The 10286-nt window shown below is 41.9% G+C and overlaps 1 protein-coding gene across 1 annotated transcript; it reads left to right on the top strand.

Moving 5' to 3' along the window:
- The first annotated feature begins 441 nt into the window (after positions 1–441).
- On the top strand, positions 442–9661 carry LOC136612352 (nicotinamide riboside kinase 2-like). The gene is made up of 8 exons (XM_066592639.1): positions 442–654; positions 4224–4314; positions 4886–4931; positions 5063–5246; positions 6093–6164; positions 8213–8319; positions 8399–8478; positions 9458–9661. Exons 1-8 carry the CDS (start codon positions 614–616, stop codon positions 9461–9463), a joined length of 627 nt encoding a protein of 208 aa, XP_066448736.1. The 5' UTR covers positions 442–613; the 3' UTR covers positions 9464–9661.
- The last annotated feature ends 625 nt before the right edge of the window (positions 9662–10286 follow it).

Raw genomic sequence — 10286 nt, 5'->3', positions numbered from 1 at the left:
CGCAGGGGAAAAAAACGCCAGTGGGTGGGCGCCCTAAAGTTGTTGTTTTTTTCAAACAATTTAAGAAAGCTCCACTGTAGTTTCTTTCAAGAACAAATCAATATTATTTGGGTCCTTTTGTTGCGGAGCCCATAAGTCGCTGCCGGTTTGCTCATCCGGTAAAGTGAACAGAAGACACGCTTCAGCACGAGCAGCGCAGCACCGAGAAGGGACTGTCTGCCTTCAGTCTGCCGTTCCTGACAATGTAGCACGCTGCCCGCCGCCATCACATCCCGAGCAGCCACATAGAACGACGCCCCGTTACTGCCCCGTCCGGCAATAGCCGAGCATCGCCACCAGCGCCGCAGTGACAGGCAGGGTGACGTCACGTAGCTCCTCCCTCATCCCCTAAGTGACCAATAGCAGCACAGAAGCACCTGACGCACTCCTGCATCAGCGCCGGCTCGCTCTTTCTCCCCCAGCCCTTCTGTGTGACCGGACGAGCACCGCGCTGCTGTATTCACCATGGAGGCCTCTATAAGTAGTTGACGTTGACCTTCTCCTTCTGCTCTGTGCGTTTCTCTAGGGTTTTACCTTCCATCTTCTATATTTTTATTCTCGCGTGTGGCTTTTGATGAACAGAGACAACATGCAACTCATCGTGGGCATTGGCGGGTGAGTCACTGCGCATGCGCGAAAGGCACCACGCTCTGCTGCTTCATAATAGTGTGTGTTGGCGGACTACAAAGCCCAGCAGTGCAGTGATTGCCGAAAATAGGAAGATCTCCTTGTGCAGGGCAGGATGTAACAGTCTGGAGCAATAATGAATATGATGAGTTGTCACCTTTTAGTTCTGCATTGTGACTTTCACTCCACATGTGCCTTTTTTGTCGTATTGCTTGTGATTGCATCACATGGGGAAGATTAGAGATGTTTAACATGATGTGCGGAATATTTTTGTGATATGCACTGTAAAATACAGCTTAATCTGATGCTGCAGATTTTGGCGCAGAAATTTCGGAATTTTTAGTTGCATGTTGCATCTATTTCTGAATAGTTTGGCAGCAAACAAGAACTTTTGGATCCGTCAAGGAATATGTGAAATTACAAATCAGAGTATTTTCCAATGTTCCCGTTTGTATATAAACCCATGTAGTATAAATAGATATACAAAGCCCCATCTCATAATATTGCTGGCTTTTCTCTTCCCTCCATGTTTTGCATTGCTGACTTTGTCTTCCCTCCATATGTTTGCTGCTTTATCCACACATCCAGTAATCTGTGTGCCCGCTGGGGGGGGGCAGCCTTGGCACACCCTCACCATGGTGCCTCTTCCCGCCTTTCTCTGGACTTGTATGGATTTGTTGCATAGGAATAATTTCTAGTTCCTGTTTAGTAACTTTCCATCGGATAAGCTGCAGCGTTCTGGATCACTTCCACAATGCAGCCTTTACAAGGGCAGAACGATGTATCAGACATTGTATCAAATACGCCTGGCGACGTGTTGACTCTGTAACCAGGTTGCAGTGAGTCATTGTAGGAGGACAATAGCTGCAGAGGTCCTCAATGTCATGCCAGCCTGCCCTTCATGGGCATTGGCCGTGCCATTCTAGCACCTCTGTGGTCGGTGTGCCCTTACTGGGAATCTTTAAAATACCTGATGGTAAATTCTGAAACTGCCTTGCTTGTATCTGATTGTGGCGCTCGTTAATCATCGTCGCCAGGTTCCTTCTTCCGTATTTACAGTAATCATAATACTTGCTAGACCAAGTTATGTGGGAAGATCCCTGTATTGAATTATGACTTCATCCTAGTTTCAAGGCTAAAAATGTTTTTATTTTTTATTTTTTTTTTCCATCCTTCACTTTTGTCTATAAATTGTCGATCTCTAGATTTTTATATTTCTTTGTAAAAGTCACATAAGTACTACTGAGGTGTACGGTCTTGGAAATAGAGCATACTGTGGTTCCCCGCCTCCGTGAGCGAAAAATTGCAGTTGATTTCTGCTTGACAAAGACTCATTCTTTAGAGTCGAAACGTCGCCATCTTGTGTGTTGAGGAGGCATTACTATCTGTGTATTCTCATGAATGCATAAAATACAACCGCACCAAACCTGCTGCCTGACGTCTTTCTTACTATATGATTTCTGCTTGTTGGCAGGAAAACCTGCTTTTCCATAGCATGCTATGACAGGTGTTTGTTGCGGAATCTGGAGGTGAACGCCCGCTCCAGGTTCTGCAATGCAAATCTGTGTGTGTGCAGGCGGCTTATGGTAGCTTTAAAATGTCATGATTTTATTTATTTTTTTTAAGCATAAAGGACCATGCCCAGATGGCTGTAAGTTATTAGGTAATAGACTATGTGTTTTTTGTTGTTTTTTAAAAAAAAAAAATTTCTGTCTGTGGCAGGGTTTTTTTTGTTTTCTTTTTTTGTTTTCAAAATGCAGCATGCACCAGGGTTGGCATTTTTATTTATTTATTTTTAATGTATTTTGTCATAGACTTCTTCTCTATAGCCGGCTACAAGGACCTTATTTGTATTGCGGAATTTGGAGCAGGTGTCCGCCTCCAGGTTCCGCAGCAAATGCCTTCCATAGCATGCTCAACTGCGATTTTCCGCTCGCGGAGGAAAAAATCGCAGCATGCTCTATTTTTGAGTGGATTCCGTGCGGACAACTTCCATTGAAGTCAATAGGAGCCGTCCGACCTGCGGCCCTTCCACAATTGACATTGCAGAAAGGTTGCGGGTTCTGTGCCATCACTAGGCAATGACGCGGGAAAAGCAAGAGTTTAAAAAAAAAAAAAAAAAAAGGTGCTGCACATGCCCAACAGCTCGCCAGGCCGCCTGCACATGGCTAAAAAAAAATGCTAGGTACGCGGGGGTCACCGGTTGGGCACAGGGTCAGATTTCGGTGAGGGATCCCGCACCTAGAATCCGTCCCGCTCGTGTGCAGCCGGCCTAAGACAGAAAATGCCTGAAATAAAATGCCAGCACAACATTTTATTGAATATGGAGTCGGCCATTTTTTAAATTTTTTTTTTTTTCCCTCTCTGGACGTTAATAAATTAATATGATGTCTTTGTTATTATAGACAGGGGTTTCCTTTCATCAATAATTAAATCTAATATACAGTATAAAATAAATCTCTTCTAAATAATAAAGTCTTGTTACGTCTGCCACAACTGGCCTTTTTTGATCACAATAGAGCCCTACGTTTAGAATGACCACTCCTCGACGTGTATTCTGCCCATGTGAACAAACTCTGAGGGCCGCCTCATTAAGGGCTCATGTCCACGGGGAAAAGAAGAATTAAAATCCGCAGCGGATTTTTAACTCTTCTCCCGCGCGCGGATCCGCACCCCATAGGGATGCATTGACCACCCGCGGGGTAGATAAATACCCGCGGATCGTCAATAAAAGTGATTTAAAAAAAAATGGAGCATGAAAAAATCCGGACCATGCTCCATTTTCATGCGGGTCTCCCGCGGGGACGGCTCCCGCGGGCTTCTATTGAAGCCTATGGAAGCCGTCCGGATCCGCGGGACACAAAAATCACATTTTACTTACCCGCTCCGGTTTTTCTCTTCGGCGCCGCGCCATCCTCTCTCAGCCGCGGCCGGATCATTTTGCTTCGGCCCGGCGCATGCGCGGGGCACGTCACCGACGTCATCATGCACATCCGCCGAGCCGAAGAATGAAGATCCGGCCGCGACGAGAGAAGATGACGCCGCCGCGAAGAGAAGAAACGGAGCGGATCGGAGGTAAGTTTATTCTCATTTATTTGTATTTTCAGCGCTCATGTCCGCGGGGCAAGAGGGACCCGCTGCAGATTCTACATGTAGAATCCGTAGCGGGCCCGATTTTCCCCGTGGACATGAGGCCTAAGGCTGAATGAACGGAGCAGTGTTTGCTTAAAATTTGCATTCTCTTGTGCGTCATTAACAACTGAGAGCTGTTTTTCCAGGTCTTGTGTTCTCTTCCATGGATACAGCGGATGCAAATATGTACATGATATCCATTCCCCGTCTATAAACGCTCTGCAAATAAACAGGCGCAGCAGCCTCTGTAGTCTTGTTTCCTGAAATCGGAGATACACAACGTATTACAATCTGTTAGCATGTCCTGTGCTCTATTAAAAAGCACTTTATTTACCTGGTCTCGCTGTAACCTTGAAGAGCTCAGAATACATTGTAAATGACCCACTATATAGCGCATCTCGGCTAAATATTTCTTCTTGTTCTAGCATTACCAATGGTGGGAAGACCACTCTGACCAACAGCTTGATAAAAGCTCTACCCAACTGCTGTGTTGTACATCAAGATGACTTCTTTAAGGTAGGCGATGGGACTTATTCGACTGTGTTCTGTTTATGCAGATATAGAAGAAACATATACTTATTATACAGTCTGATCTCTTCATAGGGAAATTACACTTTGGATGGTTTCACACCAACCATGCCTCAGCCAGATATTGGCCATAGCTCAATAGGGAGTTGGGAAATGTACTACAAACAGTGTAATTTGGGTCTATGGGGTTCGGTCCCCCCCAAATTCAGCATGCTCTAGGTGTGGGGGAAAGGGGGCGTTTTGTCGTTGTCCCCCGCCCCCGGAACGTTTCCTATAGATCTCCTAAGGGAAAATAAAACCCTGTTAAAAAAAAAAAAAATGTGTGGCCAAAAAAAAGTTTGTTTAAAGAAAACTTATTTGATTGTCACCCCATAGTTAGCATTGGCCAAACATGGAATTGTTTCCATTTAGTAGTTGTATCTGGCACTTCAGTGTTCTGCTATAGGCACGTTGTAGGATTGACCATCAATGTCTACATGTTATGTCAATCTGCTGTATGTTACGGTTTTCTATAGACAATGCTTTTTGTATATTTTTCTTTTCTTGATCACTGTTTCAGCCTCAGGACCAGATCCAGTTTGAAGATGGCTTTAAGCAGTATGATGGTAAGAAGGTGCCGCTGCTTTACTCCCCTTATAACTGGTGGAGGTGGAGTGATGCTATTAGCAAATACATGAAAACCTGAGTTATTTTCAAATGTAGCAATCTAACAATTTTGTGTCTCGCCCCTTTCTAGTGATAAGTGCATTGGATATTGAAGCCATGATTGAAACCATTCGAGCCTGGAAAAAGGATCCTGTGAAGTTTGAGCGATCTCATGGTGTTAATAACAGTCTGGATAGTGAGCCCTCCAAAGCAATCAAGGAGCAGGAGACGTGTCATATTCTGATTGTGGAAGGATTCCTTCTGTACACTTATGAGTAAGTACTGTTCATATTTGGTAAAGGATGCCGATTCCCATGTGCTAAAGACAGAGAAATATCATATATAAACCCCGCTAACTGGGCACAGACCATGAGATCCTGGTGATTAGTGCTTCTGCATATGGTAAAGTATCTTGCAGATCCTTTATACTGCACCCAAAGACCCTACAGGCCATGTTAATACACATGTCTCCATGCGGCACCATATTCTATCCTAGAAATGATTCTGTATGTTGTATTCACTCTATACTGCTGTATAGTAACGCATCTCGGTGAGAATACCTCCATATGGGAGCATACACAGTGGCTTTTGATGGATTCCATTTGAATACATGAGGAAAAGCCTCTGTGTGTTTGTATACACTTTAGAGACATATGTAGGTACTGCACTGTATAGTCTCTCTATAGAAGGCTATGGCATTGTATTGTGTATCTCTGCAGACCCATAATATTGTGGTCTCTGTGAGCCCAAAAGCCATGGGTCTTGGCTGATGAGAGGCGAGTACAGAAGGCCGCAGAACTTGGTCAACCCTGTATTCTGAAGATGTTTGTTCCGCACAGCCCTTTTACATTTTATTATTTGGACCCTCTGCCTATTCCAAAATTCGGGTAATATTATATGCTACACACTAGCGAAGTATGTTAAATGGGACGGAGGACTCAACTTTTGCAATGTGATAAAAGCTATATATATATATATATATATATATATATATTGTAGTTGTCCCAAAATGGGTTGCAAAACCTTTAATTTTAGAATATACTTACTCTTTTTATAACCTAAATTTTCCATCCAGCGTTTGTAGAAATTTTTGTTTTAACTTCTATGTTTTTACATTGCAGACCACTGATTGAGTTGTTTACACACCGTTATTTTATTTCGATACCCTATGACGAATGCAAGAGGAGAAGGAGGTATGAAATGCACTTGTTTTTACGTGTTTGCTCATGAATCACTTGTGGTGTTCCGTGATGGAAGCTTATATTTCCCTTTTAGCTTGCTTCATATCGGAATTCCTTACTTGGACTCGTAGCAGAGCTTTTTATGTCTCTCCAGTAGTAATTAGTTATCCATCAGGTCGGGTGTCAGAATGTCATGTGTTGTCTTCCATCTATTAATGACTGCGGATTACTGCTCCCTGTTTGTGGGATGGATAATCTAATTGTGGATAGAGCTTGGTGATAAGTCGTTTGTCCATTTATGTTAGGAATAGTCTACATTTAAAACTGCAGGTATAGAAATGTAATTTTAACTGTAAGTTAGTGTTAATGGACAGATTAGTGCATTGTCACTCCTATTTTATTGGCAAGCTGTAGTAACGGAACTCTGATTTGTAATTCTGGCATTCAGAGAGTTAATGGCCGGAATCGGCACTGTACTATATCAAAGGAGACAGCTGCTCGTGGACGGCAGGGTGAGGCTCTATGCTGTCAGCATTCTGGCAGCACAGCAATGCAGCCCAAGCTCTGAATACATGGCTGCTACTGGCGACTAAGTTCATACGCTTATGTACTGCCAACGGGGGCTTATGTGACAGAAGTGATCATTCAATTACTTACTATAAAAATAGCCATGTATTAGGTGGAGTTCTCCTTTATTTAATATCTGACACCTTTTTTCTTCCTCCTGTATAACGTGCCTCTACTGTACTGCTGTATACTACTAGTTTACATCGTCTCTGGCACTGTGATATAAAGTCTTGCTTAGTCATTCCTTAGGATAGCTTAGAACAATGTGACTGGATGACCATTCCTGTCTAGAGGCCCTGCGTACCAGAAGAGTATAGAACACAGCTGTTGTCTTATCACCCAAGAAACAGCCTAAATAGTTTCTGAATTCAGAGATGTAATCGGCTACAGTATTTGTGTCACTGCTGATAATGTTTGGCTAGAAACTTTTATGAATTCTTATGATTGTCCTGAACGACTTGAGATTTGGGAATTCTTTTAAAAAAAGTTTATTTGGAGAACTTTTGTCTTCTGATAAATTTCTATTTTGAATTCATGTGATCTAGAACTTCTATTATTGCATTGCTACTTTGCTCATTTACTTGAATACTGTCTTGAACAATCGTTCTCCTTATCTTATTTCAATGTGTTCCAAATCTCCGTTACTTAAATATATTTTTTATAAGAAATATATATATAATTTATTTAATTTTTTTTCTTAAGTTATCTGTAGCTTTTTTTTTTTTTTTTTTTTTTTTTATAACTTGTGCTACCTTTCCACATGGCACTTTGGCTGCCTTACCAAATGCTACTATAAGATTAGAATTTACTATCTGTTGAATGGTATTGCTCATAGTTGGACAGTGTCACTTGTAAAACCTACTTCGATTTATATGAAGTCTACTGTTTATGCACCTTGCAGATTCTACGAATATATACATAATGCATGCAGTCATGGTGCTAGTAGACCATAAAGCCGGATTCCAATACTTGGTCATGGGATGGCCTCTCTCTCTCTGCCCATCACATCACCACAAGTGGCTCGCCGTTGGGCTGATCTTAATAACTACAACAGCCCCCTTCTCGTCTGCGGCATAGCAAGGAAGGCTGGCTTAGTAATTAAAATGAACCGAACAGGCAGCACCCCCGTGATAACATGATGGGCACAGAGAGAGGGGTCATGCCATATGACCTGGTGTTGGGACCAGGCTTGGAGTGGAGGCACAGTGTAAGTATTTAGCCCCCTTGGAGCTTCAAGTGTTTAGTGAGCCTGTGTCATTGCTGGATACCATATAAGTATTTTTTCTTTAACTGGAGGTATGCTTTCCGTTAATATATAATTCTAGCACAGTAATTATATGAATTCAGATCATCCTTGGATTTAGTTGAATAGATATATTCAGTCATGCTAATTTCTTTAGCCATTCAAGCTAGGGCATGGGGTATAAGCTCTTCTAGCTTCTTGTTTAAATTCTGTAGCCCTTCCTGATTTTCTAATGTTTCATTCATAACAGCTCCAGAAATTACACAGTTCCAGATCCACCGGGACTTTTTGATGGCCATGTCTGGCCAATGTACGTGAAGCACAAATATATCATGGAGGAAATGAATGTAATTGTGGGTAAGTGTTCATTCTACGTGTGAGGATCAAATGAATACTAATAGTGACATGACAAAAACGTTTTTCTTTCTCTTTATAGAACAAGTTGATGGGACAAATACAAGAGAAGAATTGTTTAACCGAGTGTATGGAGATGTGCTAAATATAATAAACCACAAGGTACCCGCCCTACAATCTGTCTCCAAGATGAAGTAATGATGTTGTAGTCCCCGTGTGCCTGCAGAAAACCTGTCCTGGTCATGTGATGACACAGGGGCGCAACTTGTTCCAATGGAGCTGATGGCTGTAAGGTATACGGAGTACCTGTATGGTCTTTACGTGACCAGGGCAGAGTTTAATATTCACTGAAAACCGAGATCTTGACAACTGCCAGAAATGATGGGAGGTATAAATAATGATAATGAACTTAATAGAAAATCAAAATTTAATTTAATTTGGGTGCCTTTTTGAGACTCATTAGTGTTAGGATATGTGTTTTGAGGGTTCTAGTTCAGTTAAAGGGGCTGCAGTCAGTGCAGAGAGTAGAAACCTATCCTAGGACTGGAGAATTTGCATGCAGCCCGAAGAAGAAGGGGATCGGGGCAGAGCCTTTCACGTCTTCTGAACATTACAGTGTTAGGTCTGCCCTGCCCATGGTCCTGTGCCCCTCACTTTACCCCTACTCCATCTGCCATTCCATATACTATTCGCAGACAGCAACTTGTAAGAATATAGTTACAAATGAAGACAGTACATTAAAGAATGCAGTGAAAGCCCTGCAAGACAAAAATGCTATGTGCTTTGAGAAGATTGCCCACTTATACAAGATTTTCAGTCCCATCATATCTACTGTGTATATTGGCCATCTTCTTTCAGAGCACCAATCCACTGGAAGACCGTCTTTCGATGCAATTTAGATGGTGGTCTCAAAGGGGTTTCTGTGTGTTGGTGATGGTAGTAAGAGTGTCTCTTTCATGAGAAAGTTACTGGTGGGAGTTGGTACAGTTAAAGAAAGTGAATACTTGTGGGATAAACATGTAGTCATATCTCAAACTTTATTAGCAAATATGGGCTTCCTCTGATACAAAAAAAAAAAAACTATTCAACTGCATTAATTTCTGAATATTCAAACCCCTGGTATTTTCTTCTTGCCTTTCAGAATTAAATGACAAAACACTTACCTGAGTGGACAGAACACCTGGAGATGCCTTTTGGATTATAATTTATACACCTGTGTTGCACTTGCTTCATCTGGAGTCTTTATTTTGTATTTTTATTAGCAGCAAGTTTTTATCATCAATTTTGTAATTTTATAAATTGACCTTAAAGCACTCCACTCAAATAAACGCCTTCTTCCATACCAGCATTGTGTCGTGTCTTGTAACTGTGTACAGGAACCAGGATGTGGGGCTGCGATGCTTCACAATGTAGATGTAGTTTCTAAAAGCTTTTTAGATTTAAATCCCTGTTTTTCCAAGTAAAAGCTGATGTAACGATGGCAAATGGCTTATTTGTTTTGTGCTACAATTGAAGGTGGTGTTTGCATTGTTTTTGACAACTTTTTTTTCAAAGAACAATTAACTGTAAAAGAAAACCGCACAAAAGTTTTTTTTAAACGTTTGTGTGCTGGAGTATATGCCTGCTATGAGGACAGTGGCAGGTGGGGAGTCTGACTGGGGTAGGCACCTGTCAAACTGTAACACAGATGTCCCAAGGCGAAATTAGGGAGGGCAGTAACCTCTCGTGGAGCAGGATAGTTGGAAGGGGAGTTGTGGGTTGTGTTTTTGTTTTATTTTAGTTCTCTGTTCCCCCTAACATAAAAAAAAAATCTCAAACCCCTTTTAAAATGTTTTAAATATAGTAGTATAATAGAAGTACAGATAGTCCCCGACTTGCGAACATTCGACTTGCGAATTTCGCTAGATACGAACTATCTGTTTTGCACAGTATGATGTAATGCTATGACATTACATCATACTGTGCAGGGA

This window comes from Eleutherodactylus coqui, chromosome 2 (assembly GCF_035609145.1).
Source record: "Eleutherodactylus coqui strain aEleCoq1 chromosome 2, aEleCoq1.hap1, whole genome shotgun sequence".
Taxonomy (NCBI): Eukaryota; Metazoa; Chordata; class Amphibia; order Anura; family Eleutherodactylidae; genus Eleutherodactylus; species Eleutherodactylus coqui.
The sequence above is the reverse complement of the archived record's forward strand: the minus strand, read 5'-3'. Positions and strand labels throughout refer to the sequence as shown.